Source organism: Tachyglossus aculeatus, chromosome X2 (assembly GCF_015852505.1).
Source record: "Tachyglossus aculeatus isolate mTacAcu1 chromosome X2, mTacAcu1.pri, whole genome shotgun sequence".
Classification (NCBI taxonomy): Eukaryota; Metazoa; Chordata; class Mammalia; order Monotremata; family Tachyglossidae; genus Tachyglossus; species Tachyglossus aculeatus.
This window is the reverse complement of record NC_052100.1, coordinates 25,440,652-25,457,993: the sequence shown is the minus strand read 5'-3', so window position 1 is coordinate 25,457,993 and position 17,342 is coordinate 25,440,652. Positions and strand designations below refer to the sequence as shown.

At 43.8% G+C, this 17,342-nt stretch overlaps 1 protein-coding gene across 1 annotated transcript; it reads left to right on the top strand.

Moving 5' to 3' along the window:
- The first annotated feature begins 21 nt into the window (after positions 1-21).
- Positions 22-9,948, top strand: CX2H6orf52 (chromosome X2 C6orf52 homolog). The gene is made up of 4 exons (XM_038771540.1): positions 22-73; positions 6,217-6,406; positions 6,925-6,964; positions 9,634-9,948. The coding sequence occupies exons 2-4, from the start codon at positions 6,290-6,292 to the stop codon at positions 9,777-9,779; spliced, it is 303 nt and encodes a 100-aa protein (XP_038627468.1). The 5' UTR covers positions 22-73; positions 6,217-6,289; the 3' UTR covers positions 9,780-9,948.
- Positions 9,949-17,342: the final 7,394 nt, after the last annotated feature.

Below are 17,342 nucleotides of genomic sequence, written 5' to 3'. Positions count from 1 at the left end.
CCTGCCTGTGCCAGACGGTCGCCATCGCCGCCCTAAGCCCGGCGCGGGATTTCTCCGCGAGCCGCCTTCTCCGGTGAATAAGGAAAAGGGGCAAGCGGCGGTGAGGCTGCCGGGGTCTCCGGTCGGGAAGGAGGGGCAGTTGTGTCCGGAACAGGCTCCAGCCAGGACGGCCCTCAGGGGCGTCTGACGTAAGACGCTGAGGGGCGGTGGCCCTGGGGGCGTGGCCTGGGGCGGAGCGAGAGCCCGGGTGGTTGCTAGGGGCGACGCCCGCGGCCTTTTGAACAGCGACGACCAAGACGTGTGGGCTGGCGCGGAGAGCTCCAGCCCGCCCCTTTCTCACAGTTCAAAGAATTATTATCATTCACGAGTCGGTAATGGGAACGTTACTCATCATTCATTTTCTTTCTTTCTTTCTTTCTTTCTTTCTTTCTTTCTTTCTTTCTTTCTTCCCTTCCTTCTTTCTTTCTTCCCTTCCTTCTTTCTTTCCTCCTTCCTTTCTTTCTTTCCTCCTTCCTTTCTTTCTTTCCTCCTTCCTTTCTTTCTTTCCTCCTTTCTTTCTTTCTTTCCTCCTTTCTTTCTTTCTTTCCTTCTTTCTTTCTTCCCTTCCTTCTTTCTTTCTTCCCTTCCTTCTTTCTTTCTTCCCTTCCTTCTTTCTTCCCTTCCTTCTTTCTTCCCTTCCTTCTTTCTTCCCTTCCTTCTTTCTTCCCTTCCTTTCCTTCCCTTCTTTCCTTCCCTTCCCTTCTTTCCTTCCCTTCCCTCCTTTCCTTCCCTTCCCTCCTTTCCTTCCCTTCCTTCCTTTCCTTCCCTTCCCTCCTTTCCTTCCCTTCCCTCCTTTCCTTCCCTTCCCTCCTTTCCTTCCTTTCCTTCCTTTCCCTTCTTTCCTTCCTTTCTTCCATATTTACTGAGCGCTCACCGTGTGCAGAGCACTGGACTAAGCGCTTGGGAACTCCTCGAATTTTCTAGTGTTCCACAGCGATAACAGAAAGTGGGTGCCATTGGGCTGGATCCTTATGAGGCCCCTCTTTAACAATAATGACACATCGTTATTATGGTACTTGTTAAGTCCTTACTATGTGCCAAGTACTGCTCTAAACACGGGTAGATAGTCATTCAATCATATTTACTTCCCAAGCGCTTAGTACAGTGCTCTGCACATAGTAAGCGCTCAATAAATATGATTGAATTAATTTACTGAGAGCTTACAGTGTGCAGAGGATTGTACTAAGCGCTTGGAAAGTACAATTCGGCAACAAATAGAGACAATCCCTACCCAACAACCGGCTCACAGTCTAGATGATAATTATGGTATTTGTTAAGTGCTTACTATGTGCCAGGCACTGTAATAAGTTTTGGGGTAGACACAAGAAAATCAGGTTGGACATGGTCCCTGACCCCAGTTCACAGTCTAAATCCCCATTTTACATCATCATCATCAATCGTATTTATTGAGCGCTTACTATGTGCAGAGCACTGTACTAAGCGCTTGGGAAGTACAAATTGGCAACATCTGGAGACAGTCCCTACCCAACAGTGGGCTCACAGTCTAAAAGGGGGAGACAGAGAACAAAACCAAACATACTAACAAAATAAAAAAATAGAATAGATATGTACAAATAAAATAAATAAATAAATAAATACAGATGAGGGAACTGAGGCACAGAGAAGTAAAGTGACTTGCCCAAGGCCACACAGCAGACAAGTGGCAGAGCCGGAACTAGAACCCATGATGCCCTGTCTCCCAGGCCCGTGCTCTATCCACTAGGCCACACTGCTCCTTGCAGGATTTCCCCAGATCTGGGCCTGCTCGGTAGACAGTGAAATCCCCGAATTCATTCAGTTGTATTTATTGAGCACTCATTGGGTGCAGACCACTGTAGTAAGCACTTGCAGTAGCACGCTCCAACTGTTTCCCACACAGAACTTTATCCCCAGGATACCCATTTATTAATTCAATTGTATTTACTGAGCAGTTCCTGTGTGCAGACCGTACATCATAACAATAAACAGACACATTCCCTGCCCACAATGAGCTACTTGCCCGTTTTCCCAGACAAGGTGCCTGTATTCTTTGGGAAACTCTCTGTTTTATAGTTTTGGAACACCACACGAAGAACCCTTGTATTTTTAGCACAGGGACAAACATGGAGTTGCGCTCCCAAGGGAAAGAGATGGAGAGAAAAATAATGCCTTTGCTTTTCTATTACTTTTTTTTTCCAAAATCCTCTCACATCAATTATTATGGTTATCCTATTTTATCCTCATGAAATCTCTGGGAGGTAGGGAGAGCAGATATTATTATCCCCCATTTACAGACGAGGAAACAGGTCCAGAGAGGTTGATTGGTTCAAGATCACATAGCAGGCATTCATTCATTCAGTCATTCAATCATATTTATTGAGCACTTACTGTGTGCACAGCACTGTACTAAGCACTTGGGAGAGTATAACATAACAATAAACGGACACATTCCCTTCCCACAGTGAGCTTACAGTCTAGAGGGGGAGACAGACATGAATATAAATAAATAAATTACAGATGGGCACATAAGTGCTGTGGGGGCAGGAGGGGGGGTTGAATAAAGCAAGCAAGTTAAGGTGACACAAAAGGGTGGGATAAGATGAAAGAAGGTTTTAGCCAGGGAAGGCCTCTTGGAGGAGATGTGTAATAAGGCTCTGAAGGTGGGGAGAGTAATTCATATGCATATCCATTTTTCCTTCTTCCTCCCATCTGGAATTTATCTTAGGGACTGTCTCTCCTGCTAGACTGCAATATCCCTCATGTCTTCTAATCATTCCATACTCTCCCAAATGCTTAGGACAGTGCTCCTCATACACGCTTAATACTCAATAAATACTACTGATTGACTGACTGATCGCCTAACTGAAGAAAAGCCAAAGCAGACCTCTAAGCACCAGGCCTTCTACTTGTTTAAGAAGATTTCTGTAGGCACGTCATCAGATGTGAACACTTTTTTTGTGATTTTGAATGGGGGTAGTTACTGCCTTAATCTGGAGCACATGCCAGCCAAGCTTTCTTATTTCACTTTTGTGGCTTCTTAAGAGTCTCAACCTCAAATATGGAAAGTGGGTTCCGAAAATCATTGATGTGGTCTTGGCACCCGGGCCGGATTCCCTCCTTATCTTTAATGAGGGAAAAGGCGTCAGCACCTTTGCTGGTCCTGCCTGTAAGTGTTGCAGAGCTTCATCAGGGATGAGGAAAGATTCATGATTTGATGGTGATATCCTTGAATACAAAGGGCAACCATATATGTGTATATATACGTACATAAAAACATATGTGTGTGTGGTGTATGTGTGAAGAAAAGGTTTAACACTTGCGTGTCGCTGTCAGAACAGGTAACTACTACAGCAAGAGTTTTCCTGAATGCAGGGCTTTGTAAGAATGTGGCCCTAGCACAACAATAAATAATGATCACTGTGGTATTCATTCAGTGCTTACTAGGTGCCAAGCACTGTACTAAGCCCTGGGGTATATACAAGATAATCAGATCGGAAACAGTCCCTGTTCCACACAGGGCTCACAGTCTAAGGGGGAGGGAGAACAAGAATTCAACCTCCACTTTACAGATGAGGCCCAGGGAAGTGAAGTGACTTGCCCAAGGCTTAGAGCCCAGGTCCTCTGACTCACAGGCCTGGGCTCTTTCCTCTAGATCTTGAGCTGAAGGAACACCCATGCATTGTTCATAAGAACGACACTCCCCTTGACCGGGGAACTGTGACATCGAAGTGCTCTATGTCACAAACAATAGCATGAATTAGAGAACTCAACGGACAATATGTTGACCCTAGTAATTTGTCATTCCTCATGAGAATCCTAAAAATAGTGTGGTTGTACCTGCAGGGGAAAATAAAATACCTTAACTGTGACATTTCTCCCCTTCACCTTGATTTCCTGCTCTTCGCTCTAGTATCTTCTTTCCGTGGGTTTTCCTTTGACCAGAAATGCCTATTTGGCAAAAGAAGTTGAAACCGTTTTGTCTTGGTTTGTTAGTTACCACCAGTTTCTTAAGTGTCGTTTCTCTCAATTTCCCATTGTTGGAGTGAAGCCTGAATGAACAAATACAAAAAGACTCTCTTTTTAAGCCGGGTGGCAGCGCTTAATCAGGTATTTTTTCAGAGAACCCTGTTCCTGTAACTCCTGAACGCCACCTGTGAGGGCCTCTTAAATCATCACCATTATTATTAAAACAAGGATTGTCAAGAAACCAACAACCAAACAGAACTATTCATCACCCTTGGAAGAATAAATATTAAATAGACCTTTTAAAAATTTGTTTTAAGAATGTTTATTCAACAGTTTTGCTCATTTTGAGACTACTGAATTTAGAGAGGTTTTGTCAATGAAACATCACTCAGTCGCCTCCTTTCCCTTTAATGTATTTTAAAATCTGTCTCCCCATTAGACTGTAAGCTCTCTGAGGGAAGGCACTGTGTCTACCAACTGTATTGTACTCTCCGGAGTGCTTAGTACAGAACTCTGTAAAGCATGAACACTCAATAAATAGCAGTGATTGACTGATTGGTAAATGAGTGGGTATGGTCAGAATTTGCAGAAAAGTGAATTCAGTTTGGGGTGGATTTTCTTGTTCTCACTGTTCTGCTGCTGCCTCTTCCCTCTAGACTGAAAGCTCATTGCGGGCAGGAAACATTCTGCTTTACTGCCTCCTCCCTCTAGACTGTAAGCTCACTGTGGGCAGGAAACATGTCTACCAACTCTGTGGTATTGAACTTCCCCAAGTGCTTCGTACAATACTCTGCACACCGTAATCGCTCAATAAATACCACTGACTGTTGCTGCAACAACATGCTATTCTCACATTATCCCTTCTTCCAGTGTGACACACTTTCACCCCAAACTATTATTCCCAATAGTACATAATTTTACCCTTTAAATGTGCAAGGGTTTTAAATGTCTGCCAAATTCCTTGTCATTAGATAAGTGACCTCAATTTCATCCTCATCAACGGGTTTTATTTATTATTTTATGGTATTTGTTAAGCACTTACTGTATGTCAGGCACTTTTCTAAGCGCTGGGGAAGATACAAAGTAATCAGGTTGGACACAGTCCCTGTCTCACACGAGGCTCCCAGTCTTAAGTCCCATTTTACAGATGAGGTAACTGAGGCACAGAGAAGTTAACTGATTTGCCCAGGTCACACAGCAGACATGTGGTGGTATTTACTGAGTTCTTACAGTTTCTGCATTGTTTTGCAAATGTCCTCAATGTTTTTTTTTTATTATTTTGTCTTTCCCTCTGTGTCTGTTGCAAAAAAACCCACACACCATTATGTGCCATTCATGGAAACACTCTTTCCTTCCATAGCATCACCTTTCTAAATGGTGGACAACCTTTTATAGCCACAGTTCTATTGTTAGCAGGAAGCACTTCAGAAATTAATTAGGCAGAAAGGTAGAAAACCCTTTGTGTATACCAAACAAATGGCATCAACAGTATTATGTTCTTTCCAAGTAAAATCAGGTGGTGATCAGAGAAACCAGAAACCGGGGACAATTAGGTGGAAAGGTAGAAAACCACCTGCAAATAGCAAACAAGTGGTATTAAAGTTTCTTCCAAAAGAAATAGGAGGATCAGACAAAACAGAAAAGGGGCGCTTTTCTTCAGGCTTCAGTTTCTAGAAAAACTATGTAATTTTCTGTCCAGAGCACTATTGCTAGGGTTTAGCAATTAACTAGAGGGAAGACAGCTTTGTTTAATTAGTTGCTACCAGGGTCTAAGCTGGGATTGATCACCATTCGGCAAGAACTACTCAGTAAAGCAGAAAGTTTGGCTATAAGAGCCAAGTTGGGAATGGAAGTTTAGCTTTGTGTGTGTGTGTTTCTAAATGGCTGCACATCAGAATACAAGAGGTTTTGATATGCCCACCAAAAGCACTTGTTATGGGGACTGGCAACGGTGAGATGGAATTTTTTTCACTGTCATTCTGGGGGAAGGGTTGCTGTTTTCTGATATCCATGATTCCTCTTATATCATCTGAAATGGTTATCCTCTAAAAGTTGGATAAAACTGGAACATCTGAACAGATAAGACTTAAGTCATCTTCAACTCAAGTTTCTTACTTTTAAAATGTGAGGCTTAAAGTTTTAAGAAAGGAACTCTCCCACTTGGTTATTCTTAAATTAGCTTCCTTGATCTAAATATTTCTTATTTATTTTCTCCTCTCAACTAAATATTAGGGTGAAGTTTGAATTGCAGCCAAACCGAAATTACCTTTATAGCTCCTACTATCATCACTGCCAGAATATCCAGATGGCTAGTGAATACTCTACTGTTCATAACTGTGATGACAATGCTTCTAATAACCAGAACAGCTGCCCGGTTGAGTTTTCTGCTGAAAATCAAGCTGACTTTCCAGTTGTATCAGAGGTATGAATCCTCAATGGTATTTATTGGGCAGTTACTGTGGGCAGAAGCACTATATTAAGCGCTTGGGGAACGTACAACAGAGTTGGTAGACATGTTCCCTGTTAACAGTGAGCTTATAGTTTAGAGGGTATAACTGTATTCTTAATTCTCTAACCTGTTTATTTCCCCAACCCACTTTTCCAAGTGGATTCACTTGTCTACTAAAGAATAGTATTTAACGAGCAAAACCTGAGGTTTATTTGGTGAATTCCTGTCTTCTGATCTTCTGTAATTCAACTTTTTAACTTTTACTGACATCAGGTTTTGGTTATATGATGTTTATCTGCCTAATACAGCTATCTTTTAACATTTCCATTCTTATGGAAGTAAGACTAATGTCCAGTAATATTTTGATTTTATGTATAACACACCTATCAAAAAGTGTGAGTTGGATGAAGTTTAAGGCCTTTGACATTAAGAAAGTAAGTTAACTTTATGTGACTTTTAAAGAAAACTAATCTAACAATATGATGTTTCAGGAGGCTACAACTGAAGATCAGGGTGAAGAGCAACTCGAGGGTAATGAAAGCTTTTTTTTTCCCCTTCTGGATAAATTCCTTTCTATAAATGTGCCTTACATGAACTTACATGCCTTAGAGAAGCAGCGTGGCTCAGTGGAAAGAGCCTGGGCTTGGGAGTCAGAGGTCATGGGTTCTAATCCCAGCTCTGCTGCATGTCTGCTGTGTGACCCTGGGCAAGTCACTTAACTTCTCTGAGCCTCAGTCCCCTCATCTGTAAAATGGGGATTAAGACTGTGAGCCCCATGTGGGACAACTTGATCACCTTGTATCCCCCCAGTGCTTAGAACAGTGCTTTGCACATAGTAAGTGCATAACAAATGCCATTATTATTATGAACTCTATCACAGTCTATTAATGAGTAATAATAGTGGTACTTGATAAGCAATCAATTAATGGCATTTATTGAGTGCTTACTATGTGCAGAGCACTGTACTAAGTGCTTGGGAGAGTACAGTGCAATAGAAATTAGCAGACATGTTCCCTGCCCAAAACAAGTTTAAAGTCTAGAGTGGGAGAAGCACGTATTCTGTGCCAAGCATTATGCTAAGCTCTGGGGGTGGATCTGATTGGAAAATGGCCCTATCCCACAAGGGACATATAATGGTAATAACTGCAGTATTTTAAAATGTTTACTATGCACCAAGCGGTCTGCTAAGCACTGGGGTAGATACAATGCAATCAGATCAGACACAGTCTCTGACCCACATGGCTCACAGATTAACAGGGCATCAGAACAGGTCTCTTACATCTACTTTTCTAATGAAGAAACTGAGGCCCAAAGAGGTTAAGCAACTTAACCCAGGTTACACAGCAGGAACCTGGTGAAGATGGGTTTAGAATCCAGGTTTTGTTTTCAACTTTTTTAATGGTATCTGTTAAACATTTACTATAATAATAATGATAATGATGGCATTTGTTAAGCGCTTACTATGTGCAGAGCACAGTTCTAAGCGCTGGGGGGGATACAAGGTGATCAAGTTGTCCCACTTGGGGCTCACAGTCCTAATCCCCATTTTACAGATGAGGTAACTGAGGCTCAGAGAAGTTAAGTGACTTGCCCAAGGTCACACAGCAGACATGTGGCAGAGCCGGGATTCAAACCCATGACCTCTGACCCCCAAGCCCAGGCTCTTTCCACTGAGCCACGCTGCTTCTCTATATACAGTACAGTACGATGTGCCAGGTACTGTACTAAGCACTGTTAGATACAACCCAGTCAGGTTGGACATAATCCCTGTCCCACGTGGGGCTCACAGTCTTCATCCCCACTTTACAGATGAGGTAACCGAGGCACAGAGAAGTGAAGTGGGATTGCCCAAGGTCACATGGGAGACAAGTGGCAGACCCAGGATTAAAACCCAGGTCCTTTGGACCCCCAGGCCAGGGCTCTATCCACTAGGCCACACGTAAGTGACTTGCCTCAGGCCACAAAGCAGGCAAGTGGCAGAGCCGGGAGTAGAACCCAGCTCTTCTGCCTTCCAGGCCAGTGATCTTCCCACTAGGCCTCGCTGCTACCTGCTCTGTCCCTGGCTCTGCTACAATGGGGGGGTGCCCTGAACCCAGTGCCCAAACTGCCTCTTTGGAGCAGCAGGGCTGGGGGATGGCTGTCTTCTATTAAGCACGGTGTGAGATGGGGGGCATAAAGAAGTGTGACTTTGGGCAAGTCACTTAACTTCTCTGTGCCTGTTACCTCATCTGTAAAATGGGGATTAAAACTGTGAGCCCCCTGTGGGACAGCCTGATCACCTTGTAACTTCCCCAGCGCTTAGAACAGTGCTTTGCACATAGTAAGCACTTAACAAATACCATCATTATTATTATTATTTAAAAAAGGCTTACAAAGAGGTAAACTGCCTGCAACGGGGAGATTCTGTGCCGCTGCTTGCAAATACAGACCCCCCTCTATGGAAAGATAAACTTTTCCAAGTCCCTTGCTTCCAATAGTAATAATAATAATGATGATGGTATTTGTTAAGCGCTTACTATGTGCCAAGCACTGTTCTAAGCGCTGCGGTAGATACAAGATTATCAGGTTGTCCCATGTGGGGCTCACAATTTTAATCCCCATTTTACAGATAACTGAGGCACAGAGAAGTTAAGTGACTTGCCCAAGGTCATACAGCTAAGTGGAGGAGTCAGGATTAGAACCCTTGACCTCTGACTTCCAAGCCCGTGCTCTTTGCACTAAACCACACTGCTTCTCTACCAATAGTAGCTCTTACAGCAGGAATCTGCAGTTGTGAGGATGGAGGAGGGGAGTGAGGGAGGCATTACTCCCCTGAGGGGGAGGAGTCTGGAAAATGGGGATCAGGACTGTAAGCCTTCCCATTCCTGCATTAGCTGAAGGAAGGAAGGGCTGTTAGAACAGTTGACCTTCCTGTCTATCTTGACAATCAGTTAACAGTATTCCTTGGGGGCTTATCTTGTGTAAAACACTGTACTAAGCCCTTGGAAGACTACAACGCAATAGAGTTGGTAGATATGCCCCGGGCTCACAAGGAGTTTGGGTTAAACTTTCACTAAATCTTTGGGAGTTTAAGTAGCTCCTATTACAGCCTGAAGGCCACTGGCTATGCCTCTCTGTGGAAGGATGGCAAACATCTGTGTAAAAGCTTTGGAACAGGAGTAAAATTGGTCCAACTTTGCTTCACTTTCTGGCTTTTGTAGATCCGCAACTTGACCCGGATGTTGAAGAACTAAACAAAAAGTTTATGGTGGCAAGCGAAGAGCTATATGACTCGCTCATGAATTGTCACTGGCAACCTCTAGATACGGTCAACTCGAAAATCCCAAATGACTTCCAAAGTGTTTAACCGAAATGCACAATTTTGCTCAGTCTTTGACTTTTTTTGGAAGCATGCATGTCACTACTCCCTGATATATTGGGATGTACCAGCCTTCTGGGATTTCATAGACACATTTTTTTCTTTTGAAATTTAAACAGGATGCTAAAGAATTAAACAAGCTGTTTAATAAAATATTTTGAGCAAATCTGTTTCTTTATATGGTATTTTGACCACATTGTTTTAGTTATTGGCCTCTTGCTTTAAAGAACACACTGCATCTGCACGGCAGAAAGCTCTTCTTTGCTGGGAGCTTGCCTGCCTGATTTATCTTGCCTAAATTCTGTAAAATGAATATGATGACCCAACTTAACTGGGACACACACATACCAGGTGCATATGCCATCATATATGTACCAGCATGTTGCATAGTGAGGTGCTGTCATACAGTCACGATTTCTGCAGACATCCACCTAAGCTTAAAATATTTCTCCTAGATACCCTGCTGGTCATACACCACTTTTTCTCTCTGCTCTTCTTTTTCTCCTCCTCACCCCAGGGGTTCCTTTTCACTTCTGGAAGGCAGGCGCCTGGGGCAAGGGAAACTTGGGTTGAAAATAAATGCTATCGATTTATCAAGTGCTTACTATGTGCAGAACACTGTATTAAGAACTTGGAAGAGCACAATACAACAGAGTTGGTAGACCTATTCCCTCCCCATAGCAAGCTTATAGTTTAGACCTAAATTTGCCTTACACTATCCTAACTATAGGAGTATATTTGCATGTAGTTTCTTCCCCTACTTGTAAAATCTTTTCATGTCTGTCTCCCCTTCTAGATGGTACTTTCCCAAGTGCTCCTCACATATCAATAAATATGACTGATTGAATGAATGAGTGCAGGGATTGTGCCAATTGTACTCTCCCAAGTATTTAGTATAGTGCCCTGCTCAGATTAAGTTTCCAGTAAATGCCACTGATTTGAGGTAGGTTTCAAAGGAATTAAAAACTGTTAACCTTAGAGATTTAAACTCTTACCTGCAGACAGTTGATTCATTAAACCTGTTCATTTTCAACCCCTCTCAACTGTTTCCCTGGTTAAAATAAAGAACTAAGGAGGAATAGCCTAACAATCTGCCTGAGGAGTGTGAATCAGAGCTCTACTTCTGTCAGGTGAGGTCTTGAAGCATCAGTCAATGATGGCTTTAGCATGGACGGACGGACTTTTGGCTTAAAGGCAAGTCTTCCATCCCGTTTGTTAGCCCGGTCTGGAGAAGCGGGCTTCAAGTGCCAGCTCGCAGAGCTCATGTACAGTTTGAGTTTGTAATGGGGAGTGGGATAGCCACATTTTTGCCTTGTGGGGAAACTGGTCACTTGCTCTTCCCTGAGACTCACTTGAATTATTCTAAAGGAAGGACAACCAGAATGCCGACAGTTGGGAGTTAGAGCTGGGTGTAGCCCCCAGGCCTGCAACGCCCCCTGAACCTCGACCTTCCACCTTGGAAGGTGGGGATATTCTTCCCTATAATAATAATAGTATTAAGTGCTTACTATGTGCAAAGCACTATTCTAAGTGCTGGGGGGATACAAGGTGATCAGGTTGTCCCATGTGGGGCTCACAGTCTTAATTCCCGTTTTATAGATGAGGGAACTGAGGCACAGAGAAGTCAAGTGACTTGCCCAAAGTCACACTGCAGAGGCAGTGGCAGAGCTGGGATTAGAAACCATAACCTCTGACTCCCAAGCCTGTGCTCTTTCCACTGAGCCAAGCTGCTTCTCTAGACTGTATGCTTGTTGTGGACAGGGAGTGTGTCTTTATTGTTACATTGTATTCTCCCAAGCGTTTAGTACAGTGCTCTGCACAGTAAGCACTCAATGAACACGATAGACTGACTTCCCCTTGGACTCTTTCTTGTTGGCAACAGTTTGCTGGGGTTGAGGGGTGGGGAGGGGAGTGTAGCCATATAAAATCACAGCCTCCTTTCCCCGCTTCAGGGATGGGTCTTGTTTTGGGAAATTCAACCCAGTTGGTCTCTGTCGAGATGAAAAGGAAAGCTGTTTCAAAAGGAGTAGCCTGCTGTCTGGTTTACAATAAGGTTGGGTCAATGATCGCCAGAGCCGGCAGGACTTAAATGAGAAGATTTGGGTGAGTAACTGAGCAATCAATCAATCAATCAATCAATTTTCTTAAATCCCTAAAATCTCCCCTGCTCCTCTCCAATCTCCCTCCCCTCCACCCTCTTCAAGTCTCCCTAAGTTCCCTGCAGTAACTTAAAATGCAATCTCTTGACTCCTTCTAAATCTACCCTCACCACCTGTGCTTGACTTTCCTTCATACCTTTTTTAAAACATTCTCCCTTTCCTGTTTTCCCTCCTTGACTGTCATCTTCAACTGTTCACTTTCTAATGGCTTCTTCCCTTCTCCTTTCAAATATGCTTATGTATCCCCTATTCTTAAAAAAAATCCTCCCGTGACCCCAGTTATCACCTCATCTAGCTCCTACCATTTCCCTCCAAACTTCTTGAGAGAGTTGCTTACACTCGCTGTCTCCACTTCCTCTCCTCCGATTCTCTCCTTGATGCCCTCCAATCTGGCTTCCGCCCTCTACACTCCATAGAAACAGCCCTCTCTAAGGTAACGAGTGACCTTCTCTCCAAATCTGATGGCCTCTATTCCATTCTAATCCTTCTAGGCCCCTCAGCTGCCTTTGATACTGTAGACCACCCTCTTCTTGAAACTTTATCCAACCTTGGATTCACTGACACTGTCCACTCTTGGTTCTCCCCTCCTATCTCCCTGACGGCTCCTTCTCGGTCTCTTTTGCTGACTCCTCCCCTGCCTCCTATCCCCTCACAGGAGGAGTTCCTCAAGGCTCAGTTCTAGGTCCCCTTCTATTCTCCCTTTACGCCCACTCCCCCCAGCTGGAGAAGCAGGGGCTGATGAGAGTCCCGAAGGTTATCACTGCTGATATTTAATTCAATTTATCCTGAATAAAGGTCATTTTTCATGTGATGAAATGACAGTAAAGTTCTGTATCTCTGGCTGTGTGCCAAACCTGTGACAGAGCTTGAATGAGCAGGGCGTAACCATTTCTTTCTCTCGCCACTCAACCCACTTCTAAAGAGGAAGAATCATTTTCGAAACCCAAGATTTGACCCTTCCATTTCCCTTTCTTCAAAGTACTTTGGACGTATCTGCTATGTGCCTCCTTTGCCCAGGCTCATTATCCCCTGAGAAAAGATGGAGTGCTGAAGTTGCATTATCACAGAAGCTTCTCTGGCAAGAGCTGGTGTTACTTTAGCCAGAGCATTTCGGGGGGCTGAGGCTGTAAAGAGCATTGTCATCTGATTCAAGAGCACTCATTGCGTGCCAGGGTCGTGGAGGTTTGGAAGGGGGGAGAGAGGGATGTAGTCCTAGGTGCTAAGATTGCATTTCGCAAATTGAATAAACTGAAATTAACAAGGGCTGTTCCAATTCCCCATTTAGTCCCATCTGTTTCCTTTTGAAGGGCTTTTTTCTGGGAGTGGAAAGGGAGATAATAATCATATTTTAAATGCTCACTGTGTGCCAAGCTTCTTCCTTGATAGCTTCATAGTCCAAGAGCATCCAGACATCCTAGGATCCTCACCTTCCATTCCCTCTCTCCGGGCTGTCTAGCCCAGCCAGGATCCAAAAGCAGCGAATTGCAGCAGCTTTTGATACTAGATAATTAGGCCAGGCACAGTCTCCGCCCCACATGGGACTCACAGACTAAGTAGGAGGGAGAACAGGTATTTGATCCCCATTTTACTGATAAGGAAACTGAGGCACAGACAAGTTAAGTGACTTGCCCAAGGTCACTTAGGCAAGCGGAAGAGATGGGATTGGAACCTAGGTCCTCTGACTCTCAAGCCGATGCTCTTTCCACCAGGCCACGCTATCTTTTTAAACATTCTATATATGGGATGAGGTTTGTGTCTGATTTAATTATCACTCATCCACCCCATCACTTAGCACAGTGCTGGCACATAGTACATACTTAACAAATATCGTATTATTATTAGAACTTGGCAATACATGAGACACTTCAGAGAAATAATTCAACATAGATGGGCAAACTGTGTTGTGTTGCACCCCTGCACGATTTTTCTGCAAAATTAAAATATAGCGTCTTCCTATTCTACCTCAAGCAACAACACCTGCTTATTCTATTGCAAAACTATTTCAGGATTCCGAAAATCAAAGTGTCAGAATTCTATCTGGGCACTAAAATACCTATAAAATGCCAAAATAAAAAAAGAACCCTGGAAAATGTGATTTTCAGCAGTAAAACAGAGGATTCGTCAACAAGGAACTGTTTGTCGCTTCTATAAATTGCCCGTCTGGGAAGTTTGCGCCTTAACTTAGCTGTAAGCAGCGTGTCTTAGTGGAAAGAGCATGGGCCTGGGAGTCAGAGGACCTGAGTTCTAATCCTGCCTCCTTCATTTATCTGCTGTGTGACCTTGGGCAAGTCAGTTAACTTCTGGTGTCTCAGTGCTCTTATCTGTAAAAAAGGGATTTCAATCAGTAGCTGTTCTCCTTCCTAGTTAGACTGTGAACCCCAAGTGAGACCTGGTTATCTCATATCTATCAAAGCACTTAATAATAATAATAATGATTATGGTATTTGTTAAGCGCTTACTATGTTCTAAGCGCTTAGGTAGATATAAGGTAATCGGGTTGTTGCACGTGAGGCTCACAGTCTTAATCCCCATTTTACAGATGAGGTAACAGGCCCAGAGAAGTTAAGTGACTTGCCCAAAGTCCCACACCTGACAAATGGCGGAGCCGGGATTAGAACCCACGACCTCTGACTCCCAAGCCTGGGCTCTTTCCACTAAGCCAAGAGAGTAAGTGCTTAGCAAATACCATTTTAAAAAAAAGTCCTTGTATTTTTAGCTCCTCCCTGACATTCAATACATTTGGAATAAACTTACAAAGAGTAAAGCAAAAAGCATTGAGCCTCCTCAGACCAACAGATTGGGTGGGAGAAAGTACATTTTTGTTAGGAGTGATAGTAGTAGCAGTAGTCAGTCAGTTGATTGTATTTATTCATTCATTCATTCAATCGTATTTATTGAGCGCTTACTGTGTGCAGAGCACTGGACTAAGCACTTGGGAAGTACAATTCAGTAACAGAGACAAACCCTGGCCAACAACAGGCTCATTCATTTATTCATTCATTCCATCGTATTGTTTGAGCACTTACTGTGTGCAGAGCACTGTACTAAGTGCTTGGAAAGTCCAATTTGGCAACAAGTAGAGACAATCCCTGCCCAACAACGAGCTCACAGTCTAGAAGTGGGGAGGGGGAGGTTGGGGGGAGATCAAGTTGGGTGGAAGGGGTGGAAAATCATTCATTCCGTCATATTTATTGGGCGTTTACTGTGTGCAGAGCACTGTACTAAGCATTTGGAAAGTACAATTCGGCAACAGAGACGAACCCTGCCCAACAAGGGGCTCATTCATTCATTCAATCGTATTTATTGAGCGCTTACTGTGTGCAGAGCACTGTACTAAGCACTTGGGGAGTACAAGTCGGCAACAGATAGAGGTAAACCCTGTCCAACCAGGGGTTCATTCATTCATTCATTCCATCGTATTTATTGAGCACTTACTGTGTGCAGAGCACTGTACTAAGCGCTTGGAAAGTACAATTAGTCAACAGAGACGAACCCTGCCCAACAAGGGGCTCATTCATTCATTCATTCAATCGTATTTATTGAGCGCTTACTGTGTACAGAGCACTGTACTAAGCACTTGGGTAGTACAAGTCGGCAACAGACAGAGGTAAACCCTGTCCAACAACGGGTTCATTCATTCATTCCATCGTATTGATTGAGCACTTACTGTGTGCAGAGCACTGTACTAAGCGCTTGGAAAGTCCAATTCAGCAACAGAGATTAAACCCTGCCCAACAACGGGCTCCCAGTCCAGAAGCAGCGTGGCTCAGTGGAAAGAGCCCGGGCTTGGGAGTCGGAGGTCGTGGGTTCCAATCCTGCCTCCACCACTTAACAGCTGTGTGACTTTGGGCAAGTCACTTAACCTGTCTGGGCCTCAGCTCCCCCATCTGCAAAACGGGGATGAAGACCGTGAGCCCCACGTGGGACAACCTGATTACCTTCTATCTCAGTGCTTAGAATAGTGCTTGGCACATAGTAAGCGCTTAAATACCAGCATTATTATTTTTATTACATCATGTGCTCGGTGCATAGTAAGCGCTTAACAAACCACTCGTCAGCTGTGTGACTTTGGGCAAGTCACTTAACTTCTCTGGGCTTCAGTTCCCTCATCTGTAAAATGGGGATGAAGACTGTGAGCCCCACGTGGGACAACCTGATTACCTTGTAGCTATCTCAGTGCTTAGAACAGTGCTTAGCACATAGTAAGCGCTTAACAAATACCAACATTATTATTATTATGTCATATGCTCAGCACATAGTAAGCGCTTAACAAACCACTCGTCAGCTGTGTGACTTTGGGCAAGTCACTTAACTTCTCTGAGCCTTAGTTCCCTCATCCATAAAATGGGGATGAAGATTGCACTTACTGTGTTCACAGTGCTATACTAGGCACTTGGGAGAGTACAATATAACTATATAACAGACATATTCCCTACCCATAATAAGCTTACAGTCCAGAGGGGGAGACAGACATAATAATAATAACAATGGAATTTATTAAGCACTTACTATGTGCAAAGCACTGTTCTAAGCACTGGGGAGGTTACAAGGTGATCAGGTTGTCCCATGGGGGGCTCACAGTCTTAATCCCCATTTTACAGATGAGGTAACTGAGGTACAGAGAAGTTGATTGGCCCAAAGTCACACAGCTGACAGTTGGCAGAGGCGGGATTTGAACCCATGACCTCTGACTCCAAAACCCGTGCTCTTTCCACTGAGCCACACTGCTTCTCCATGAAGAAGGGGGGCACTCCAGGCCAGGGCAGAATGTGGGTGAGAGGTTGGCTGTGAGATAGACAAGACTGAGATACAGTGAGGTAAGTATTAGAGGAGCTAAGTGTGTGGGCTGCCTTGTAGTAGGCGAGTAGCCAGGTGAGGTAGGAGGGGGCAAGGTGACATGTGGGACACTTGGTTACCTTATCTATGTGTGCAGGTAGGCCTCAGATATAAAACCAACTGGTTCCTGAAAACTCTATGTTGGGACCAATTTTTTCATGGGAACGATATTATAAATGGGGAATTGGGTCCTGACCTTGGCTCCTAGATCCAAATCTGCTCATAACATTGTTATAATAGCTCATTAATGTATTTATATTGTGTCAGAGGGGTTCCACAATAAGGTAGCCAAATTTTACCTCACTTGTAAATAAAATTAAGGGGTTGATCCTCTCTGGTGAGTTTGGCTGGTGATCAGAGAACTACCTGTCCTCCCTGTCCCCCCCAACCGCTGAGCTCCACCCTTCTCATCCTCTTTAAATTCCTATCCCTCCCATCACCGTTTTTTAAAGTTGCTTCCCCATCCCCCACAGCTCCTGTTTCCTGCTCCCACCCCACATTTCTTTTTTTATGGTATTTGTTATGTGCTTACTACATGTCAAGCACTGTTCTAAAT